Here is a 25,378-nt window from a genome sequence, read left to right as displayed (position 1 = left end):
GGCTGTTATCCCAATCTTCCGATTGAGTCTCAGACGCTGAGAGGTTCAGCAACTAGCACGTGGTCACATAGCTGTGCGTGACGGAGGCAAGACAGTGATCAGGTGTTCTTTTTCCAGAGTGCACACGCTTAACCTCTTAGTGCTATGTCATCTCCTTGGGTGGCCCACAGACCCTCTACCGAGCCGCCCCTGTCCCTTTTCCAGGCCTGTCTCACGCCTTGCTCTAGCTAACACTCTACCCAGTAAACACAGCCAGTCTAAGGGGTGAATCTTAGGAGGGCCTCAAAAATGTGTGTGTATTAAGTAATTGAATGAGTAAATCTATAAAGCGTGATGTTAGCTCTAATGCCACATACCAATGTTGAGATTTAATATTATTGTATTCTAGCTTAAATCGCAAACACACGGTTATTTTTCAGTTGACAAACTCAAGATTTCTCAACTTTGGCATTATCAGCATTTTGTTTTACATGAATTTTGATAGAAGCTTGCTTTCTTTTAATCAAAACACAGAAACTATCCTCATGCCATTCAGTGGGTGAATATTAAACTATGATATAGCCATAACATGGAATACTGATCATAGAATAAGCTGTTGAATATCAGCATTTTAGGCCAGATAATTCCTTGTCATAGGCATTGTCCTGTGCATTGTAGAGTGTTTAGCAGCATCCTTGGCTTCTACCTCTACACAGATACCAGGAGCACCCTCCCAAGGTGTGACAACCAGTAATGTCTCTAGTCATTGCCAAAAATCCCTTGGTTGAGGCAAAACCAGTTGAGGATAACTGACCTAACTTTTAATTGTTCATTTTCACTCAACTTCTGGATGAGTCCCTTAGTTTCTCCAGTACCATCTTGAAGAGTGGTAAGCTTTGATACTATCATAGCTTATTTTATAGTCAGTAATATATTAAAAAGTATGTACAGCTAAATGCAACATGGTACCTTGGATTGCATTCTGAAACAGGAAGGACATTAATGGAAAACTGGTGAAATCTGAATAAAATCTGTATTTTAGTTAATAGCATCAAACCAGTGTTAGCATCTTAGTTCTAATCAACTGCCATGGTTACATAAGATGTTACCATTAGGGGAACTGAGTGAAAACTGTCATACTATATTAGGTGAGGGTAACCCATTTTCAGACACAGATAAAGCAGAGCCTTACATGTGTTCCTTTATAGCTATAGAAGAAAAACTAGTAAATGACGTCATTGTCTTTATTCATCTTACAGGCTCTCTATTCATATGGATGATGAACTGCGACATATTGCCCAAAATTCTCTTCAGGGTTTACTTGTTGACTTCTCAGACTGGAGGGAAGATGTCCTATTTGGCTTTACCAACTTCCTCCTTCGGGAAGTAAATGACATGCATCACACACTCCTTGATTCATCCCTCAAGCTCCTGCTCCAGCTGCTCACCCAGTGGAAACTGGTCATACAAACACAAGGAAAAGTCTACGAACAGGCTAACAAAATCAGAAATGCAGAGGTAATTTTCACCCTCTTCCCATTAATTGATGTTCTTTTACAGAGTACGTATACATATAAGTGGCAGCCCAAAGAACCTTCAGGGTTCTTATTTTCAGCTACCTAGGAACTTTCTTTCAAGGGGTGACCCTGAGTTTTTCCATCTGATTAAACTGTGACCAATAAACTCAGGGCATGATTATGTCACATCAGGTTAGACTTATTAACAAGGCATTTAGGAAGTAGAGATTGTTTTCTTTCAGAGAATTAGGTTTCAAAAACTGTAAGAGCAGATGACCATAGGGAAGAGATAATAGAGGTAAATGTGGATCTAGATATAGATCTGGAGATGAATCTAGGTATGGATATGTATCTAGATATGCATATAGATCTAGAGCTGAATATGGATATGAATTAGGACTTAGAACTGGATATGAATGTGTGTACAGGTCTAGATATGGATATGAATCTAGAGCAGATATGGATATAGATATTGGTATGAGTCTAAGGCATATGAATATAGAGGTGGAGTGGATTATAGAGATAGATATGGATATGAATCTAGAGCAGATATGGGTATGAGTCAAAGGCATATGAATATGAGTATAAATATGGAGTTGGATGTGCATTATAGAGGTTGACGTGGATATGAATCTAGAGCAGATACGGGTATAGATATGAATATGGATATAGGGTTAAATGTGGATATATAAAAGTTAGCTGCCCACCAGTTTCTTCTGTCCCTAGTCAGCCACAAATTAGTTGCTTTCTCCACTATCCAGAGAAGAAAGTAGTCTTGTGGTTTCTTTATTCTTTCATGCCTCAAACCTGAATGGTAAAAAAATAATGATAACATTTTGAAGAGCATTCCTCATTTACACTGAGGAAGAGTGTAATCGGAGGAGAACCCAGGCAGCATGACTTGGCATTGGCAATGAGCCCATAGAGGAACTGTCTGGCTGCAGAAGAGCTTAACTGAGGGTCTGAGGAATGTCAACGCTCAGGAAGTATGAGAATATTTAGATCCCAGATGGGCTGACCTCAGAGAGGAGTTTCAGGGCATTTCTCCTTCCTTGTATCCTACACTCACCAAAAGATGACAAGGAGGAAAACAAGGGTTACGTATGCTTATAAAAGGAAGCTTGAAATGAAGGCGGAATCTGCCCCGTTGTTTGTTTGCTCTTGTTTTAGACTCACTTGGTTTGGGAACTTTCAGAACCCTTCTCATTAACATGCAAAACCCAGATTAAAAACTAACAATGAAAACAGATCATCAAATCTGATTAGAAAGTCAACGTTTGAAACTTCAATTTAATAGTAACTAAAATAGAGAATTCACTATAGAGAATTTAAGTAAAACCAAATTAGGTCACTTTATTTATTTATTTATTTTTTGCTTTTCTTTTTTTTTTTTTTTATTAGTTGGAGGCTAATTACTTCACAACATTTCAGTGGGTTTTGTCATACATTGACATGAATCAGCAATAGATTTACACGTATTCCCCATCCCGATCCCCCCTCCCACCTCCCTCTCCACCCGATTCCTCTGGGTCTTCCCAGTGCACCAGGCCCGAGCACTTGTCTCATGCATCCCACCTGGGCTGGTGATCTGTTTCACCATAGATAGTATACATGCTGTTCTTTTGAAACATCCCACCCTCACCTTCTCCCACAGAGTTCAAAAGTCTGTTCTGTATTTCTGTGTCTCTTTTTCTGTTTTGCATATAGGGTTATCGTTACCATCTTTCTAAATTCCATATATGTGTGTTAGTATGCTGTAATGTTCTTTATCTTTCTGGCTTACTTCACTCTGTATAATGGGCTCCAGTTTCATCCATCTCATTAGGACTGATTCAAATGAATTCTTTTTGATGGCTGAATAATATTCCATGGTGTATATGTACCACAGCTTCCTTATCCATTCATCTGCTGATGGGCATCTAGGTTGCTTCCATGTCCTGGCTATTATAAACAGTGCTGCGATGAACATTGGGGTGCACGTGTCTCTTTCAGATCTGGTTTCCGCAGTGTGTATGCCCAGAAGTGGGATTGCTGGGTCATATGGCAGTTCTATTTCCAGTTTTTTAAGAAATCTCCCCACTGTTCTCCATAGTGGCTGTACTAGTTTGCATAGGGTCATCTCAAATGGTGTGGATGGAAGCGGGTTTTATTCTTACTAATAGCCTTTGAAAAGGTATTCCTTTTTAGAACTACCAAAGGGTTGATAGTATTCCAAAGTTAGTAAGTAGTCTAAAAACAAAAAGGGGTCTGTGATATTTCATGAATAATAGTGGATTCATAGACATGTCTGGTTCTAAGCCAGTGTAATTTATGTTAGTATTACAAGGTCAGATGTGCCAGACGTACGTAGAAGAGTGGTGACTTCTTCCACTGTTGTTTTCCTGAACATAGAAATTTTTTTTCATTGCACGACAGCTAATTGCCAATGGCTCCAGCCATCGAATCCAGTCGGAGCGAGGTCCCCACTGCAGTGTACTCCATGCTGTGGAAGGTTTTGCCCTGGTTTTACTCTGCAGTTTCCAGGTGGCCACACGCAAACTGTCTGTTTTAATACTCAAGGAAATTCGAGCTTTATTTGTCGCTCTGGGTCAGCCTGAGGTATGGACTGTTTTTCTGAGTTTTCCAATTCATATCTTTCAACAGTTTCAAAGTTTAAAAGCTGTAAAGAATGCATTACTATTTTATGTACTTTCATGTCACATGATGTCAACAAATAATTTTTGAAAGAGGATGGATTTTTAATTGTGAAATCATACTCTTGATCTGCAGGAACTAAGTTATATATTCTGTGAGCAATAGAATAGACCATTCCTGATTTTCTATGAGATGGTGCTTTGGGAAGAAGTGAATCTTATGATTCAGTAACAGAACATTTTCTTTCATAATGTTCAGTGTACATAGAATTAAGAAGTTGTTATTACATTTATAGTAGAGAATGAACTTGAGAAAACAATGCATTCCATTTAGAATGAGCAAAGTATCAAACATTCTAGCTTACTGAAAGTTGTTTAATCTCAATAGTGGTACAAAAATGGCATCACAAGAAAACATGTCCTCTTGAGATAAGAGAAATGAGCTGATTAAGTAATTAATTAATGATTGTCACCAGCTATTCTTCTGCACTTGATCAAGTGCTCTATGCCCTTGTTTAGGTTGAGGGCTAAGGTTAAGGTTCATTGCCTGTCGGCACACGTGGCCAAACCCTATCCATAAGTTGATGAAAGAAGGACATACTTCACATGCTTATTTAGAAAAATGCTACTTTCCATTTTCTTGTTTTTAATCACTAATCTTGGTTTTATGATCCTCAAAATGATCATTGTCTTTACAAAATATTTTCAGTGTATCCCGGTTCTTTCTGTTCACATTTCTACCGCAAGCTTTCTGATGTGTTTTAGGACATCTTTGGGATCTAGTGAACGGATTTTGATAAACCTTCATTAAGTCTCTATAGTAATAATGATAATTATTATTGTGAGGCTAATAATTACCTGAGAATAACCTCAGGTATAACCTCACAAGAACCTGAGAATCAATACTGTTTTTGTTCCCATTGCACAGATTCTTAGAGTGAGGTTTAGGGAGGTTAAATGCCTATACCTAAAATCAACAGCCAGGATGTGGCAGAGCTAGAATTGAAAACCATATTTATAAATGCCTCTAAAGCCCAGGTTCTTTGCTACTTCAGCAAGCTGTATTAAGTATGCTTCTCATATGGTACTTCAACCAGCCACAGCTGGTCTTTTTGGTGTAAGTTTTTTTATTGAGATACAAGCATCATATAACATTATTTGTTTCAAGTGTACAACATTCCATAGTTGTTTATATTGTGAAATGTTCACCACAACAAGTAAATAACATCCATCACCACTCATGGCTACAGGATTTTTTTTTTCTTGTGGTAGATTTTAAGATCTGCTCTCTTAGCAACTTTAAAATTTGCGATATGGTATTGTTAACTCTAGTTGCCATGCTGTACATTATAGCTGTGTGACTTATTGATTTTATAGCCAGAAGTTTATACCTCTTTTATTCCTTTTCCCATTTTGCCACCCCTCCCCCAACCCCTGGGAACCAATTAATCTGTTCTCTGTATCTGTAAGCTTGGTTGTTTTTTTGTTTGTTTTTTTCAGCTACAACTTTTTTGAAATCATTCTCATTCATACCCGAGTATGAATGAGGACATTCCAAGTGAGGACATTCTGAAGCTTTCCTATAAGGGTTCTAAGTAAATGATTTGATATTTCTGAGCCTGTCTATGTTAAAGAATGGCAAATATACACATGTTCATGTGTATATGCACTATTCATGTAGAAGAATTTCCTGTAAGATGTTTTCTCTTGTGCTTTTTTCCAATTTGCTTCTTTTACCAAATAGCTGTGCCCAACATAGGGACCACAGAGAGGGTGCAGTCAGTCTCCAGTGCACTTTCTTTGGGACTGAAATTCAATCACAATCAACTGTTAATGTTGTTTTAGCAGATCAGTGACTTAAGTATGTGGCCTTATCATGGTCTGGCAAAGCATGCTCTTGTGGCTTTTGCATTCCTTAAAATTAATGACGACCTGAACACTTTAGTGAATAAGGTGTGATCCTGAGGTTTAGATTCCAGTCTCAATAACTGTATGTACATGAGTTTTTGAAATTGAAGTGTCTTTTCAGTACAAGGTCAAATTGGAGCTCAAATCTTCTTCCACTGAAACTTGTAAGACTAAACTCAGAACCACAGGGAGTTTTACCCACTACCTTTCACACCTTGGCACTCACTTTTCTGTGAGAAAACCCTTATCACTACCTTGCAAGCTCTTCTGCTGCTTGTGCTGGACAAAGGCGGTGGGGAGGGTGGAAGGGCTCATTTTCCCACGGAGAGTAATCTCCTCCCTTCTGTACAGGACGATGACAGACCTATGATTGATGTCATGGATCAGCTAAGTTCTTCCATCCTCGAAAGTTTTATTCATGTAGCAGTTTCGGATTCAGTAAGTACATATTTGATCCTGCTTGCTGATAATCTAAGTATAAGCTCTGGGCCTCTCTGGAAAAGAGATATGGAGAAAAAGCCATGTTGGGGTTTTATGTCAGGTTAATAAACTGACACAGATGTACTTAGGGAAACAAGACTTAGTTTTTTAGATACTAGCTCTGAAGACCTTCAGATAAATTTAAAAGAAAATTTGTGAGACTTCCCTCGTGGTCCAGCGGCTAAGACTCTGCGTTCCCAACGCAGGGGACACAGATTGGATCCTGGTTGGGGAATTAGATCCCACATGCTGCAACTAAACCCTGACACAGCCAAATAAATAAAAACATTATTTAAAACAGAATTTGAGTCTAAGGAAGATAGATAAAAATTTTGCAAATTGAAACTTCAGAAATTGCTCAGGATCCTTTAAAAAAATTATTGGTTTTATTTATTACACTTAAAGCTCTATATAGCCTGTATTAGTATGGTGCTTTACAGCTTACAAGATGCTTTCACAGCTGTTCTCTTTTTTGAATAGAAACTCAAAAACGATGAGGACATCGTTACACAGCATGTTAGGGCCTGAACTTGACCATATCTGGGCTCTGAGCGTAATAGAGCTTTACACACGCTGCTACACAAATACATTCTTTGTCTTATTTTATTTTTTTAAATTAATTCTTATTGGACAGTCTTTGTTTTAAAGAGCATATTGGCAACTTTTTAATTTCTGATCAAGTAGAAGGGAAATTGAAACGGATTTTAATTACTTGATTTAAAAAAATCAGTATAGCACAGTAATTAGACTTGGATTGATTTTAGTTAAATAACTGAAGGGAGGCAGAGCGGATCTGTAGAATTGACATTGCTGATGCCCCTTGTGTATTCCAGGCAAATAATTATAAATGAAGAGAAGCATATTTGACAAAGAGCTATAAATAAATATAAACGCTAAAGGCATTTGTGAGCTTTTCTAACTGAGATTGAACAGAAGTTCCTATTTTTAGCAGCCCTGTTCTAGCTTGTGGTTGTAATATTAACAGTAATTACTAAAACTAATGGAATTACTAAAACTATTAGCCAAGCAATGCAGACCTGAACAGTAGTAGAATAGTGCTACCTCCCTCGTGGCTCAGTGGTAAATAACTGCCTGCAGGGCAGGAGACCTGGGTTTGATCCCTCGGCTGGGAAGATCCCCTGGAGAAGGAAATGGCAACCCACTCCAGTATTCTTGCCTGGAGACTCCCATGGACAGAGCAACCTGGTGGGCTACAGTTCACGGGTTCACACACAGTCGGACACAACTTAGGGACTAAACAACCACCACCACCACCCCCTCTTCGTTTAGAAATTTAGATTGCTTTTACACTGAATAAGACCATCAGGTGTAATTGTTTTATATACTTATCTTCTTTCCCTTCAGATCATATTCTGTTCACGTGATTTTGTTCTGTGTTTATCAGAATCTAAATCTTGAGCTGGGGTGACCAGGTCAGCAGGGATGCATGTAAGAGGATGCACAGAAAGGGGAGCAGAGGTGTGGGGGAAAACAGCGCCTGCTTTGTGCAAGGGTTTGACATCCCTCATCTCATGTCATTTACTTAAAAACTAGGTGAGGTCAGCACCGTCATTTCCAGGTCATAAATTAAGCAGACAGAGACTCTGGGGTGTTCAGAGATGTTCCCAGGGCACTGGCGTTGGGCAGAGCCAGTGTTGGAGCCTTAAGTCTCAGGCTCTGAAGTGGAAGCTGTGCCTCTTCGGCCCATTAACCATGGAGGCCACTGGGCCACCCCTCTGCTCCATGGGAACTCAAGAGACCCTGCAGGTGAAATGGAGCACTTTACATGCCGGACAGATATAACAGCAATTCTATCTCCTGGCCCAACAGCTAGATTATTTGAAACTTTCCTCAAGTTTGATAGTCTGGACTTAAAAGAGAATGAAATACATGAAACTGTGTGTTATCAATATGTAAATTATATATATATATATGTATAGATATTAAATGTAGATACAGGTATCTTTTTGGCGCCAGTGGTAAAGAACCCACCTGCCAATGCAGGAGACATCAGAGACACCGGTTTGATCCCTGGGTTGGGAAGATCCCCAGGAGGAGGAAATGACAACCCACTCCAGTATTCTTGCCTGGAGAAGCCTAGGCAAGAGGAGGAGGAGCCTGGTGGGTCACAGTCCACAGGGTTGCACAGAGTCGGACAGGACCAAAGTGCTTTGCACACATGTAGCATGCATCTTTCAAAGGGTTTTAGAATGTATTCTGGCTTGATATTATAGGACAAAAATAAGTAGGTATCTTAACCTCAAAAAAGCATCAGTAAAATGCCCTTTGTAAAAGGGATTGCATGTAGCCATCTCCCTAAGCCGTAGAGAAGGTATTTCAGTCCAAGTAAAATCTCTTGAGAGTCCCTTGGACTGCAGGGAGATCCAACCAGTCCATCCTAAAGGAAATCAGTCCTAAATATTCATTGGAAGGCCTGATGTTGAAGCTGAAACTCCAATACTTTGGCCACCTGATCCAAAGAGCTGACTCGTTTGAAAAGACCCCGATGCTGGGAAAGATTGAGGGCAGGAGGAAAAGGGGATGACAGAGGATGAGATGATTGGATGGTATCACCGACTCAATGGACATGAGTTTGGGTAAACTCTGAGAGCTGGTGATGGACAGGGAGGCCTGGCGTGCTGCAGTCCATGGGATCGCAAAGAGTCAGACACAACTGAGCTGACTGACTGAAAGCTAAACAAAAATCATGGCTTAAAAAAAAAAAAACACTAATCACAGGGACTTACCTGTGGTCCAGTGGTCAGAACTCTTGAGTTTCCACTGGAGGGCACAAAGGTTCAATCCCTGGTTGAGGAGCTAAGACTCCACATGCTGCAGGGCGCAGCAAAAAAAAACACAAAAAACACTTAATTACAGAGGTAATAACACACAAATCTCAGAGATTAGTAACTTTTCAGAAATGTAAATTGGCACACCTGTGGTTGAGTTTTAACTAATGTCGTATATTTGCTTGACAAGTATTTAGTGGTCAGCTCCTGGGTACTAGTGTGCGGGGCTCTGTGACATTGAAACGTCACTTCTACCCACAGCCTCACGTAGGAATGACCATGACCTCAAGCCCAGGTCTGGCTTGGTGGGGGGGCCATGGAAGGGGTGTTTCACATTCCAAGCTGGGCCCGTGGCAGAGGTAGACGGGAAGAGCACTGTGGAGGAAGAGGCATTGGGCCAGGGCGAGGACGTGGACCCTGCAGCTCAGCATCGCGTCCTCGCCTGCTTCTTGCACCTGCAGGCCAGCTTACCCTTGACCCACAGCGTGGACCTGCAGTGGCTGGTGGAGTGGAACGCCGTCCTGGTCAACAGCCATTACGACGTGAAGAGCCCTTCCCACGTCTGGATTTTCGCCCAGTCTGTCAAGGACCCCTGGGTGCTCTGCCTCTTCAGCTTCCTCCGGCAGGAGAACCTGCCCAAGCACTGCCCCACCGCCCTCAGCTACGCCTGGCCCTACGCCTTCACGCGGCTGCAGTCCGTGATGCCCCTGGTGGACCCGAAGTAAGGGGCCCCTACGCTTCCCTCTGTTCTGCTTGTTTTACCGTAATTTCCCCCCTTTACATTTTATATTAGAGATCAGGATAGAATCCTCTAGCTTCTGAACAGGGCTTCCTAGGTGGCGCTAGTGGTTAAGAACCCCAATGCCAATGTAGGAGACATAGAGTTTCTGAACATCCTACTACAGAATTCTTAGTGTTGAGTAAAAGCAGGTTAAAAGTTCATGTCTGGAGCTAGATTTTTCCCTCCCTTAATCATCAGTGTGATTATCTGACTGTAGAATCTAAGCCTCTTACTGGTTGAAAGGGTAGTAAGTTCTATTCAACTCTCCAACCAATAGAGACAGTCCCTGTCCAGACAGACAGTCCTGGACAGGTAATTGTTCAACTCAGTTGGGGCCCTTCCCAGCATCTTTGTTGAATAAGTGATACCTTAAAATCCAGAACTTAGTTTTCCCTCTTGTTTTCGACTCCATATTTCTAGTAGCCCAATTAACGCCAAGAAAACCAGCACAGCCGGCAGCGGAGACAACTACGTTACGTTGTGGAGAAATTATCTTATTCTTTGTTTTGGAGTTGCAAAACCCAGTATTATGAGCCCAGGACACTTACGAGCTTCCACTCCAGAAATAATGGCCACGACACCTGATGGTACAGTGAGCTACGATAACAAGGTGACATGACATGCTTCAGAAGAATTATTCTGTAAGGTTTTTTTTTAGCTTGTTTGTCTAGAGTTCACAGTGCACGTTGCACTGTGCCTGCCATCTGGAGTATATGGGATCAGATTTTTCATCCTACACATTTCTAAATTCCATTGAGTGTTTGTGTGAATAATTTATTTTCCTCCCCTGGCAAGTGGGAAACTGAAAATAAAAGGAAGTTAAGAAACTTGCTGAAAATCATAGAGTGACTTGTATTTATCAGTGCCCTGAGGTTTGGTGTCCCACATACCACATTTCTCTCACGCCTCACCGAGTATTCACCTTTAAACTGGGTCTTTGATTAAATTATCTTGTTAAAGATGGTTTTGTGGATTTACATAGTTGTTTTTTCAATTAATTGATTTTAATTGGAGGGTAATTACTTTACAGTATTGTGATGGTTTTTGTCATACATCAACATGAATTGGCCACGGTATACATGTGTCCTCCCCCCATCCCGAACCCCCACCACCACCTCCCTCCCCACCCTATCCCTCTGGGTTGTCCCAGAGCTCCGACTTTGGGTGGCTTACTTCATGCATTGAACTTGCACTGGTCATCTGTTTTACATATGGTAATGTACGTGTTTCAATGCTGAGATCCCCTGTGGCTAAGTGGTAAAAAAAAATAGTTTTGTGTTTGTTTTTTTTTTTAAAGAAGACTGTTATAATAAGAATGTTCTTTAGATTTTGTGTTCCAGGTAAAAAATGCATTCATTGTGTTGTTTTTAAATTTACGTGTTTTTTCTTTTTTTCTTGAAATGATGGCAGTGCCTTGGGATGTGGTTCAGTACTTGAAAACTGTTATAATGGAATCGTCATTTGGTTAAAGGAAGTCTCCGTTACCATGTTACCTCTTTTTCACTTTTCATCAACTTGTTTCAGGCCATAGGCACCCCGTCGGTGGGCGTTCTGTTAAAGCAGTTGGTGCCTTTGATGAGACTTGAGGGCATTGAGATCACAGAGTCCTTAGTTTTAGGATTTGGAAGGACAAATTCCCTTGTCTTCAGGTACGGTAATCTTTTTTTTTTTTTTTTAAATGTTTTATTGATTTTTAGTTACTTATTTATTTTGGTTGCATTGGGACTTCATTGCTGCATGTGGGCTACTCTCTAGCAGCGGTGCATGGGGTTTCGTTGCGGCGGCTTCTCTTGCTGTGAGCACGGGCTCTAGGGCGCGCAGGCTCAGTAGTTGCGTCTCCCAGGCTCTAGAGCACAGGCTCAGTAGCTGTGGCACACAGGCTCAGTTGCCCTGTAGCATGTGGAATCTTCCCAGACCAGGGATCGAACCTATGACCCCTGCATTGGCAGTCGGACTCTCAACCACTGGACCACCAGGGAAGTCCTGGTACGGTAATCTTGTTCTGAATTTGTATATACTCCTGCTCTCATAGTTCCTGCTTCCAATGCAAGTTTGAGTTTGCATGTTGGCGTGTGCCTGGAGAGGCTGCAGGCTTTGCACAGTTCCATTTATGCCCTCGTGGGTTTTCATGCATGTGACATTGTGGTTGCCTCAAATTTCATTTTCAGTCATTGCAGCTCTGATTTTACCTTTCAGATGTTCTCTCACATACAGGCTTTGTTTTAGATAACTTTAAATGAAGTTTAAACTTTAAATGAAGTCAGTGTCAGTCTCCAGTTAGCTAGACTGTTCAGAGGCCATAATATCAAAATAGTGAGAGTCTGCTCATCAGCCACTCATACAACAGACTCTCAAAGGTTGAGCATCGACAGAATATTTTCAGGAGTGTCTGTGACATTGTCACACATACTAGTCTTTCAATAAGATGATGTGTCTGCCTTAAGAGAACCGTCATGTCTCACTGTCTGGATTCCTCTAGTCCAATAACCATTTCATCTGAGGCAATGTCAAAGCATTTTCAAAGGGTCCTCATAAAATGTTAGTTTAGGCTGCCTCTCATAATTTTATTTGGCGATAAAAGCTTATAAGGACAAAAGAAAAATCTTAGGTTTTGATATACATAGAAAATGGAAAGCTCCAAGCATCTGTGAGAAATTTATTGGAAAAATAAAGATTAACGAGACATTTTAGAAGCCACTGAAAAATATGTTACAGTATAGACTCGGATTTTATCCTTTAAAAATTAAAAATTCCTAACTGAGTTCTGACTACTTGAGTGCCAGTGAACCAGTGTTTTACTACCTATTGATTGATTAGTTAAGATAATGCATCATATAGAAATACTATGAGAGGATAGTAAAAATGTCTTTCTTACCTAATGTCTTTCTCAAAGAACCTAAGGCTCTTTTGCACATCTTACCCTCTCAGTATTCCTAGGAACAGGAAAGATGATGCAGTTTACCAGCCACCTGGATGCAGAAAAATTAATGTCTCAGTGCCCTCACTGGTAAAATTGTTACAATAAATAAAAATAAATTATATCTAATTTAAAAAAACTGGTATAATTGTAGAATCTATCTTACAGATTTATTGAGGGCATTAAATGTAAAAATGTACATAGTAAATATTTCATAAAGGATTGCTATTAGATGAGGAGACTATTAGTGTTACTTAGTAACACTGACACTATTAGTGTTACTTCCATTTCTTTGATGGAGAAATTCTAGCATCTATATTGGGGGAATCTGGAATGAGATGCAGGATTTCTGTTTGTCAGGAGATAATGCCATAGTTTACCTTGCTTGGATTTCCCTGTGTTTAATAACAGTACAAAATATTCTGCCAGAAAATACAAGATTTTTCAAACATGGAGCAGATTATGGACAAAGTACCTAGCCACAGGCTAGACCTCCTAATGCTGTCTGTTACGACAAAGCAGTGCGGAAGTTAGTTTCTAAAGACGACAGCTGATTAGTGGGTATAAAGCTGAGAATTTGATAAAATAGGAACAGATGGAAGTATATACATGTGATATCAGACATGTATTTATATGAAAAAATGTGTTTACTTTTACTACACAAGAGAAAAGGTTTTGATGAGAACCTCAATATTCAAATACTTGTCAAAATGTGCATTCATCATCTAGCTCAAATAAAAGAATTTATCTCTGAAATTCCAAAAAGACTTCATTTTAAAATGAACTCTTAAGACAGTCCCCTGAGCACAGATTCCAAAAGTGGCACCATAGTCATCGCATCTGTTTCTTTTGCTCTAATTGAATTAAAAAATTTATTAATCTTCATTCCCACAGCCTGTGAGAAAGTGCTTTGAATTTAGTAAGCACTTACAAAAACATTGTTGACTTAATTGTTCAGGTAGGGGTTTTTGCCATAGAGTCTCCAGAATATTAAATCAAAATCAAGTCAACAAATGTGTAGTGAGTCCAAATTATATACATAGCACTGCGGTAAGACTGGTTATACAAAGTGCAGGCTGCTGCCTATTCCTAGTTCACCACGTGACAGGGAAATGGAAAGGTGGGAGATTTTGATGTCAGAAGCAAAGTTTAAAAAGCAGATTTTGGGGGATTGAATGGCTATATATTGTGACAAAGTTGGTGTCAATTAATATTGAATTCTAAATGCTGACCCTTTTCATTCATAGAGAATTGGTAGAAGAACTTCATCCATTAATGAAAGAGGCTTTGGAACGAAGACCCGAGGTAAGATTTTGAATTTGAATAATTACTGCCTTGGTTTATCTGGACAGCAGTGTGAATTTAAACCATACCCAGTGGTTTGCTGTCAAGAGTACGAACATAACATCCTTTTAGCAATGAATCTTACTATTTTAACGTTGGTTATTTTCATTATTTCTTTGAGTATTTCATACAATCTGGGTCCAACTTTAAAAGATTTTAAGTCCTAAGCTTGTGAAAGAAAAGGAACCTAAATAATCATATGTATGTTAAGATATTATAGTCTTTTTGCAAAAGTTTAAAGTTTGAATTTTGGTTTTTAGTCAGTTTGCTTTTTTTTTTTTTTTACAAAGAGCTGAGAAACCAGGAACATCATTTGTTTCCTCTAGTATATAAAGCTCTTTCTTCAACATTGTCTTCTCTGAAGTGAACTCTGAAAAGGATAAACTTGCAATGTAACAGAATAAGAAATTAAACAGAGTAAGACTGAAAGGGAAGCTTCCCATGTAGTAGATAAGATACAAGAAGTAGCCAAAGCTCTGCAGTTTGAGCAAGAACAGTGTTACCAGATTTGGTGCAACTATTCCTGTCCACAGTGTTTTTCCACTTTTTTCTGATGCTTTAGTTTTTCAGCAGCGTCTGGGAACCTCCAGGAAATGAGGCTTGTTGACTGTCAACATTTCCAGCTCAGATATTTACTGACCCACTTGTGATCTGTTTTTCTATAGCTTGTGATAACAAGCATTTCTCTAAGGATTAGGTAGAAAAAAAGTATTTTTTTGTCTTTTGTGTTTAGAAAATTAAAAATGACTAGATTACATCTTTCTTTTTTAAAGCAGAGTTGAAATTATTGTGTCCACATTTATAAGTGATATTACCTCTTTCTAAACAGAACAAAAAACGCCGAGAACGGCGAGACTTGTTAAGGCTACAACTGCTTCGAATTTTTGAACTTCTGGCTGATGCTGGTGTCATAAGTGACAGGTAGGAGGGAAATTATACTGAGCTGAACTCTGCTCATTAAACTGATGTGTTTGCCTGGTTTTTTTTTTTTTCTTATTTTTATTGAGGAATAGCTGATTACAATGTTGTTAATTCCTATTGTATAGTGAAGTGATTTGGTTATATATATATATACATACACACACACATTATTTTTCTTAATATTATTTTCCATTATGGTTTATCAAAGGATTTTTTTAATTGGAGGATAATTGCTTTCCAATGTTGTGTTAGTTTCTGCTATATAATGAAGCGAATCAGTTCTACTATACATCTATCCCTTCTCTCTTGAGCTATCTCTCATCTATCCCACCCCTCCTGCATCCCGTCCGTCTCAGTCATCACAGAGCACCAAGCTCAGCCCCCTGTGCTACGCAGCAGCTTCCCACTGGCTAGTCTTTATTTTATATATATATATTTGTATGTACACACACACACACACACCACCTTTAACTTTTACTTAGAAAAGTTCCAAAGAGCTTGTTTTTTTCATATACACTGCATGTACATCAAGAACAAATTTAGCATGTGAGTTGACAGTGAACCTTATTTTCTGTGAAGCATATACTACTTTGACATCAAGACCAATCGTCTAAAAGTTTCATTTCCTTTTGTTCCAGCACAAATGGAGCCTTAGAACGGGACACTTTAGCCCTTGGAGCTTTGTTCTTAGAATACGTGGACCTGACCCGCATGCTCTTAGAAGCTGAAAATGATAAAGAAGTAGAAATTCTTAAAGATATCAGGGCACATTTTAGTGCCATGGTTGCCAACTTGATTCAGCGTGTTCCAGGTACAGCGACGCATCACTGCAGATTACCTTTCATGCTTGAACTGTCATTTGTGGTCCTCATTACTGTGTTTTCCTCTTTGAACCTACTGGCCTGTGTGCAGGTCTGGGATGGGACCATTTATTTGTTTGGAAATACTTGACGATACGCTTGAAGATTGTGGCCATGCAGCGCAGAGTTGGAATGGAAACAATAGTAATTGCATTTGGCTTTGTGCTCATGATTATTTCTATTCTTTGTTTTGGTTCCCATCTGAAAATGAACCTGTGTGATTTCTATAGGAAGAAAGTAATTCAAAGGGAACATTCACAGAGGCTTCATTTTTTTCATTCTCACTCTGCTTATCTATGAACATATAATCTCAGCAATATTTCTGCTCTTGATTCTATCCAATCTACATATTATATAGAATTCTATATATGTTAATAAATTATATTATTATATTAATATTATAATTATAATTATAATAATATTATGTTATTTTTTCATAGAACAAAGTGAGTCTGAAGCATTTTCATCTAATAGAAACAAAAGAGAATAAAAATAGTTTGGTGTAAAAATAGATTACTGTAATTAAAATTTTGTGACATAATTATAAAAAGCTGAAAGTCATCTATTTCTGCTTTTTCATTATGATTTAACATTATAATGTTGTAAAACTTTATTACCAATTCTCCTCATTTTTAATGACCCTAAATTATGGTTTGAGTTAACTTCCTCAGTTAAGGAATTTTTGTTTGAAATAGACAGTGTGTACATTGTATTTACAGTTCTTCCTAAAGACACAGCAGCAGTTAAGAGAACATTTAATATGTAAGGAGTAGCTGAGTGGAAGGTGTTGCAGTTTTTCTATACATTACTTAGAAAACAGTGTCTGGGAATCCATTTTCTATCTTCCTGCTCTAAGACAGGATGCTGTTGACTGACACATTAGGAGAGGAAAGAAAAATAGGCTTGACTTTTTAAATCTATGTTTCATTACCTAAAAAAATCTTGAGTTAGAAAATGAAATTACTCCTTTCCCCCAAACTTAAGAATCATGTGTAATAGCAATGTCAACTGTATTCACTGTATTTTTTCAGTGTAGTAGACTCTTAGCCTGTGTTTTCTCTCTAGTTCACCACCGAAGATTTCTCTTCCCCCAGCAAAGCCTGAGGCATCATCTTTTCATCTTATTTAGCCAGTGGGCAGGACCCTTCAGCATTATGTTCACTCCCCTGGATCGTTACAGTGACAGAAATCATCAGATTACAAGATACCAGTATTGTGCATTAAAGGTAGGTCACCTTTGCCTCATGAATGACTTGTCAGATTGATGATCTCTTTCCTTAAACAACCATGCCTTACATAAGGGTAAAATAAATAATATGGTATGACATGATAAAGTACAAACACACATGCAAAAAAATCAAGTATATACACCTATATAAATACATAAGCTCACTATACATTCTAAAATATCTGCACATGAACAAAATAGAGATCTCTGTATAACCATGTAAATATTCCAGTTTTGCTCATAGTTTCAAAATGCAGAACTTTTCCCAGATTCCATTTTTATCTAAAGATTTCTACTGTATGAAAACCTTAGTTTTTGCTTATTTTTCCCTGATAGCTCAGTTGGTAAAGAATCTGCCTGCAATGCAGAAGACCCTGGTTCAATTCTTGGGTCTGGAAGATCCACTGGCAAAGGGATAAGCTATCCACTCCAGTATTCTTGGGCTTCCCTTGTGGCTCAGCTGGTAAAGAATCTGCCTGCAATGCGGGAGACCCAGGTTTGATCCCTGGGCTGGGAAGATCCCCTGGAGAAGGGTACGGCTACCCACTCCAGTAGTCTGGCCTGGAGAATTCCATGGACTGTGTAGTCCATGGGGTTGCAAAGAGTCAGACGTGACTAACTTTCACTTTAACTTATCCTTTAAGTAGCTGCCTTGCCAATTAACTTCCACCTTAAAATGTATATGGATATAGATATATATCCTCATGTTCAAAACCTGTGAAGAGCCACATTCTCTTTTTAATCTCTTTCCATCCTAGAAGACTTACAGAAATAAGCTTCTACACTACCAGGACTGTTGAAAATTTTCAGAACCGTGATTCCTTACAGCTTAATTTCCTTTAGAAACTAATTGTATGTTGACTGTGTCATACATATCAGAAGTTGCTAACTGTCAAATTCACCTTTGCCTCAGTGGAGCTAATATAAGCCATGGCCCTGACAGTCATTTGGACCTATTGATTAGAGAGTAAATCAAGATCTTCCCTTCTCTGGATGGCTGAGTCCCTTTGCTATCCACCTGAAACTATCACAACATTGCTAATTGACTAGCTTAATATAAGATTAAAAGTTTTCATTAAAAAAAAGATCTTCCCTTCTCTTGCTTTCTCCCCATCTCAAAGGAACTAAAGTTTATATTCTTCATTTTTTTTAGCTTTGATTAAAATCATAGTTACCTATTTCCACATTTTTCATAGCTTGTCAGTTTAGTGCATTAGTCAAATATTTGTTAAGTTTCTGAGTTCAGTGTATTAGTCAAATATTTGCCATCAAAACAAAATTTGAAAAGCTATATTTATCATAAGCAGAATTCATTCACTTGAAATCACCAAAGGTAAGCTTATTTTAAATCCTGTGAAATGGTCATTTTGTTTTGAATATCTCAGCCATACATTGTAAAGATTTATTATAAAAGTACTTGTCTACAAAGTTCAATTTATGGGTTTTGATTCTTGTAAAATGAGACAAAATTAGCAATTTGGTGTTGTTTTTTATTGAATCTACTAAGGAATACTTTAAAATCTTGTAGACATAACTGCTTTAAAAGCTGCTGCTGCTGCTAAGTTGCTTCAGTCGTGTCCGACTCTGTGTGACCCCATAGACGGCAGCCCACCAGGCTTCCCCGTCCCTGGGATTCTCCAGGCAAGAACACTGGAGTGGGTTGCCATTTCCTTCTCCAGTGAATGAAAGTGAAAAGTGAAAGTGAAGTCACTCAGTCCTGTCCGGCTCCTAGTGACCCCATGGACTGCAGCCCGCCAGGCCCCTCCGTCCATGGGATTTCCCAGGCAAGAGTACCTGAGTGGGTTGCCATTGCTTTAAAAGACCCTTGTCATTTATAAATCTGGTAGTATGTGTTTTAAAGTCACTTGCGCATCATTCAGTCATGCCAGGATTCATTTGCAGTTGTGTTCTGTTTTGTTTTCAGGCAATGTCAGCAGTGTTGTGTTGTGGCCCAGTGTTTGACAACGTGGGGCTTTCCCCAGATGGCTACCTATACAAGTGGCTTGACAACATTCTGGCTTGTCAAGATTTACGAGTAAGTACTAGCCAAAAATACATTGTTTTAAATATCTTGATTGTTTTGTCTTGGTTCGGTTGGTACTGACATGTCTACACATTGTTCACAGTGCAGTCTCTTCACACATTAGCCACAGACGTGTAGGCTTGTTTGTTGCTTACATTGCACTATGATGCATCAGAATAAGAAACATAGTAACGTTTACCAAAGTTGACCATAAACCAGGCCATAAAGCAAGTCTCCACAAAGTTCAAATGATTGAAATGACACAGACTGTATTCTCTAATCACAGTGACACTAAGCTAGTAATAGATAACAAAGATAATTAAGAAATACTCTTCCAGATACAATGATTTAAAGAATACATAAAAATAGAAAGATAAAAATATTTTTAACTGAAGAGTAATGAAAACACTATTTACTAAACATGTGGGTTGTAAATAAAACCTTGCTTAGGATGAATCATATATTGGAAAGACAAAAGACTGAGATCAGTCACCTAAGCATACATTTCATGAAGTTAGAAAAAGTATATCAAACTCAAAAAAAGCACACTGAAGGAAATAATAGAGATAAGAGCACAAATTAATTAAAGAGAAAAAATTACTAGAAATGGACATTTAAACTAAAAACTTGAACTTGTTAAAAGACTAATAAAATTAGTAAATCCATGGGAAGTCTGATCAGGAAACATAAGATATAGGTCATCAACCTCAGAAATGTAAAGACTCATTACTACAGATGCCACAGATGCTAAAAATAAGACAACAAATAAACATCTTTGTGCCAATAAACTTGACATTCTAAATAAAATAGACAAATTTCTAGAAAACACAGCACAAATAGAAAATCTGAATAGTCAGATAAGTAGCAAAGACATTTAATCTATAAGTGAGAGTGTCCCCACAAAGACAACTTTAGGACCAGATGACTTTATGGATTAATTCAAGACTTAAGAAACAGATTGCAAAGATTTAATACAAATCCTTAAAGAGAAAACATATTGAAAGGAAACACATCTGGATATATTTTATGAGACCCACATAACCTTCATGCTAAAATGGGACAAGGATTTAATAAGAAAGACAACTAAAAGGCAAATTCATTCTTGAATATAGATATAGAAACTTTAAATAAAATATTAAAAAATTGAATTCAGTGATATATTAAAAGAGGATGCCTCATGATCAAGTTGGGATTATTCAAGAACTGCAAGATTGGTTTAATATTCAAATATTCTTCAATTCATTTATATATTAATTATATAAAGTCTCAGGAAGTATCATCTGATCATCTTAATAAGATGCAGAAAGAGCATTTAATAAAATTCTACATTCATTCTTGAGGGCAATTCCTAATGAAACAAAGAATAAAAAAGAACTTAGTTTGATAAGGGGTATCTTTAAAAAAAAAAAAAACCTATAGTAAACATTCTACTAAATAGTGAATATTGAAAGTGTTGTCTGAGATTAGAATGACCCAGGAAGCCCACATTCACTACTTCTGTCAACATTATACTAAAGATCCTAGCCAATGGATTAGAAAAGAAAAAATAAGATAGCAGGAATGAAAAAGAAGAAACAGTTTGTTTTGATTAAAATCAGAAACAGATGCACAGGCTTAGAGAATAAATTTACGGTTACCAGTGGGGAAGAGTTGCAGGGAGGAATAGCTTGAGAATTTGGGATTAACATGTCCACACTGCTCTACTTAAAATAGATAACCAGCAAGGACCTGTAGTATAGCACAGGGAACTCTGCTCAGTCCTGTATAATAACCTGAATGGGAAAAGAATTTGCAAAAGAACAGATACATATGTATGTGTAAGTGTATCTCCCTGCCGTACACCTGAAACTGACAGAACACTGTCAGTGAACTGTGCCCATGTAAGATGAAAATGGGAAAAAAAAGTGTGGATTTGAATGTGAAAGCTGAGGAATTAAAGTTTCTAGAAAAAACAATAGGATAGTTTAATCCCCGGATTTAGGGAGAGATTCCTTAAACAAGATGCAAAAATTACTAACCATCAGGAAAGACTAATAACTTCTCTTCACCAAAAGACACCACTGAGAGTGTAAATAGGTTGGTTATAGAGTAAAAGAAGATATTTACAACATAGAGCCAACAGAATTCTTATCTGGAATATATAAAGGACCTCTACAAATAAATAAGGTAAAGACATTCATGAAAAAAATGGACAAGAGAATTAAACAAGCACTTTACAAAAGAGATTATCCAGTATATGCAATGGGAGACATATACAGAAATATTTAAAGCAGTATTATGAGCTGGAACAACCCAGATGTTCATCAGTAGTAGAATGAATAAACTGTGGAGCAATCATGAATTAGAATATTATGCAACAATGAAAACAAATAAATGTAGAGGACTTTTAAACATAAATTGAGTAAAAGACACATAATTGTATATATTACATATTAATACTATAATTCTATTTTCATAGAGTTCGAAGCAGCTCAGACTCTTCAGTGGTGGTAGAAAACAGGATGCTGGGCTCACTCACTCAGTCGTGTCCGACTCTTTGTGACCCCATGGGCTGTCACCCGCCAGGTCCTCTGTCCATGGAATTCTCCAGGCAAGAATACTGGAGCAAGTTGCCATTTCCTACTCCAGGGGATCTTCCCAACCCAGGGACTGAACCCATGTCTTTTGTGTCTCCTGAATTGGCAGGCAGATTCTTTACCACTGTGTCACCTGGCGAGCCCAGAAATCAGGATAATGGTTATTCTTGAGGAGGGCTTCCCTGGTGGCTCAGATGGTAAAGAATCTGCCTGCAATGTAGGAGACCTGGGTTGGGAAGATCCCTTGGAGAAGGAAATGGCAACCCACTGCAGTGTTCTTGCCTGAAGAATCCCGTGGACAGAGGAGCCTGTAGGTCTACAGTCCATGGGGTCACAAAGAGTTGGACACAACTGAGCAACTTTCACTTTTACTTTCTTTTCCCAAGTATGCACTAATAAAAAAAATAATTTAAAAAAAGTAATTTTGTTACACAGTGAAGTTCTGGGGCCCATACCCTATAACTTAAGAACAATCAAGCCATAATTTTTCCTTCTCCAGTGTGATTGCTATGGGTGGGAGAATGAATAACTTCAGCAAGAAGTGGGAAAATGTTACTTTCTGAGGGGAAGATAGCCCCCAGACACCAGGCTTATCCTGGACGAATGTGACCATCCAGTATTTAACTGTAGCTTTAAGAATCACCAGTTAATGATCCTGTTAATTCTATCTAGCATGATAGTCTTTTCATATGAAAGTCTGATTAAAAAGTGTTTATTGATAGCATATTTCTTTTTCAAAGATTGTCAGCTAAGCTATACACAGTGTATTTATAATCAAGCCTAATAAACATACTCCTCTGAGCTTTTTCCATAAAAAATTTGCACGCATAAAGGCTTTCCTTTTATATATTTAATTTTTTAAACCAAATACATGCATTTTTCAAAAATATTTTAAACAAATATTTTCAAGTGTTAAATATTTGCCAATGAAGTCTCTGTCACCTTGTCAGTGTTAAAAATAGAGAATGAGTGGACTTTATATGATAGACTGACACTGGCTCAAATTTAGTTTATACATTTCAATTTCCAGTTGCAATATTGCATCCTTTTAAAGACCTTTTTGTGAAATAAAAATTAATTAAGATGGATGTTCAGTCTTCACTTTCCTTTTGCCCAGTTTACATTCACTAAGCTCAATTTTTGTGTCTTTCCCTGGAATAATCTTTCATTAAACATGAGGGGTTGCTTTCCTCTGTGTATTCAGGTGCATCAACTTGGCTGTGAGGTTGTCGTCTTGCTACTGGAACTAAATCCTGACCAAATAAATCTTTTCAATTGGGCGATTGACCGATGCTACACTGGTTCCTACCAACTTGCGTCTGGTTGCTTCAAAGCCATAGCTACTGTGTGTGGAAGCAGGTATGGATTCTTTAAGTGGAAGCTACTGGTCACTGACAACTGCAGATTAAGGTTGCCCTTCATCATATTGAGGACTGAGAGCTGATTGTTTTTGCAAATATCCAAGTGGAGTAAATTCTAAGGAAATAGAAATGGCCTCTCCTTCCCCAGAAGATAGACTGTTCTAAGTTCATAGCTACATTGAGTTTTCATTCTACCAGGAGAATGGTTTGTAGTTCAAGCACCCTTCTTTTTAAGTTGCCTGGAAATTTATAATGAAGTTTTAGAGCAGGCTTTGAAAATGACCAAGATTTCATTTAAGGAATTTCTAGAAATATTTGTGATAAGTATGAACTATAAGCCCTTCAGCCATTTTGAGACCAAACTAAACTCAGGAAGCAACCTAAAAACTTTAAATTTCTCTTGTACAAACCTTGAGAAAGGAAGAAGGGGCCGGGGGAAATGGGTCTCCTGGGATTCCAGAGATTATGCTTTTAAAAACATTGCCCTCACTATGTAAATCAGTCATTCAGCGGAGTCATTCATCTCTACAGTTTATTGAAATAATTTCATAGCTAAGCTGAAAGGGTTAATAAAGACTCCCCAGATTAGAACAGCTCTTCCCAAGAAAGAGCTTATTATGTATTACAAACGGAGAGAAGGCAGCCCACCTTTGTTTTTGAAAGGACTCTCATAGACTGTTAATTGTCCCTTTTAATTAAATATGGCATTTTAAATAGCTATCCTAAGCTACCAGATAAAGGGAATAAAAGTAAATTCATTTTAAATTCCAATCTGTTATGGTTCTAAATTAATAAGAACAGAATTTTAGAAGACATCTACTTTCAATAAACCTAAAATGAACATGCTATTTAAAGAGACAAGTTTCTCTTTAGTATTTTTCTTTTATGAAGATGATAGATAACGTTTCATGTCTAAAGCTTTCATCTTCCATAATCTAAATAGTAAAATTTTTATTATACAATTTATTATACAATTAATTTCCATAAAAGTCATATCAGATGATAATCTAAACTGTCTGATTTTCCATTGGTTTATTTCTTTTTTTTTGTTTGTTTTGTTTTTTTTTGCATTGATTCTATATTTACTTAGCACCAGTAAGTGGCAGGTTCCAAGTCAGGAAACACAATCTGAAGCCAGAGATGAAGTCCCACAGCTTTCCAATGCTACCAAATTCAGCAGGGCAAACCCTGTTTAATCATCTCAGAGTAAAATCACACAGAATGTACAGTACAGTGTAAAGCACTCAGCCTCTGGAGTCAGCTGGACTGGATCTGAATCCAGGTTTCAACACTTAGGCAAGTTATTCAGTCTCCCCAAGCCTCATCTATAAGACAATAATATAAAATCTATAAGGTTATTAGATTAGATAATATATGTAAAGTGCTTAAAACCTACTATAAAATATAAACTATTTTTCATGTCTTCTTAAAGTATAAAAAATAGTATGTATTGTTCACACACACACACACACACACCACACACCTATCTCCAACACCAGCAGGGTGAGGATTCTGCCTTCAACTTGCTTCCAAGAAATAAGCAGATGTTCTCAGGGACAAAGAGCGTTAGTGCTCAGTGGTCAGGACAGCACCAAGCTGGCAAGGATAACACTAAGGATCAGGATGGCCAAGCCACAGATGGCGCTGAGGAGTGGCCACTGGCAGGAGGGCAGGGATGGCATGAGGACAGTACTGCCAACAGTGACTGCCAGCAGCCACCACGCAACTGCGATGGAGACACAGGGCGAATTCCAGAAGGGACACGTGGCCTCACGGAAGTGACTCTACTGGGCAGACCCGTTGTCTTAGCCTATAGTTCAATCAGGCTTTGGAAAGACTCTCTTGGTTTTCTTTTCTCAGGTCCCTTCCGCTGTGTGACCTCTGCTTTGGGTACACATACTCTAAGGGTCACAGAAACCAACATGTGGCTAGCAAAGAACATCAGGCTAGGAGTTAGCTGATGAGGATTCTTAGTCCCAACTCTGCTATCAAACTGTTAAAGAACCTTGGCCAAGTCATTTAACTTCCCATATTGGTCCAGGAATAATGAAGAGAAAGAAC

At 38.3% G+C, this 25,378-nt stretch overlaps 1 protein-coding gene across 6 annotated transcripts in view; it reads left to right on the top strand.

The window, feature by feature from the left end:
• FRY (FRY microtubule binding protein) overlaps positions 1 to 25,378 on the top strand; it is a 424,070-nt gene that overhangs the window by 310,634 nt on the left and 88,058 nt on the right. For all 6 annotated transcript variants that reach the window (XM_043477466.1, XM_043477462.1, XM_043477461.1 and 3 more), the window contains 12 exons: positions 1,239 to 1,497; positions 3,912 to 4,094; positions 6,389 to 6,475; positions 9,768 to 10,027; positions 10,508 to 10,697; positions 11,612 to 11,736; positions 14,252 to 14,309; positions 15,178 to 15,269; positions 15,908 to 16,080; positions 17,195 to 17,355; positions 19,282 to 19,392; positions 23,161 to 23,315. In XM_043477466.1, the coding sequence (XP_043333401.1) occupies positions 1,239 to 1,497; positions 3,912 to 4,094; positions 6,389 to 6,475; positions 9,768 to 10,027; positions 10,508 to 10,697; positions 11,612 to 11,736; positions 14,252 to 14,309; positions 15,178 to 15,269; positions 15,908 to 16,080; positions 17,195 to 17,355; positions 19,282 to 19,392; positions 23,161 to 23,315 (1,854 nt within the window). The remainder of the gene's footprint in view (positions 1 to 1,238; positions 1,498 to 3,911; positions 4,095 to 6,388; positions 6,476 to 9,767; positions 10,028 to 10,507; positions 10,698 to 11,611; positions 11,737 to 14,251; positions 14,310 to 15,177; positions 15,270 to 15,907; positions 16,081 to 17,194; positions 17,356 to 19,281; positions 19,393 to 23,160; positions 23,316 to 25,378) is intronic.

The sequence above is a fragment of the Cervus canadensis genome, chromosome 9 (assembly GCF_019320065.1).
Source record: "Cervus canadensis isolate Bull #8, Minnesota chromosome 9, ASM1932006v1, whole genome shotgun sequence".
Taxonomy (NCBI): Eukaryota; Metazoa; Chordata; class Mammalia; order Artiodactyla; family Cervidae; genus Cervus; species Cervus canadensis.
This window is presented reverse-complemented; position numbering and strand designations above follow the sequence as displayed.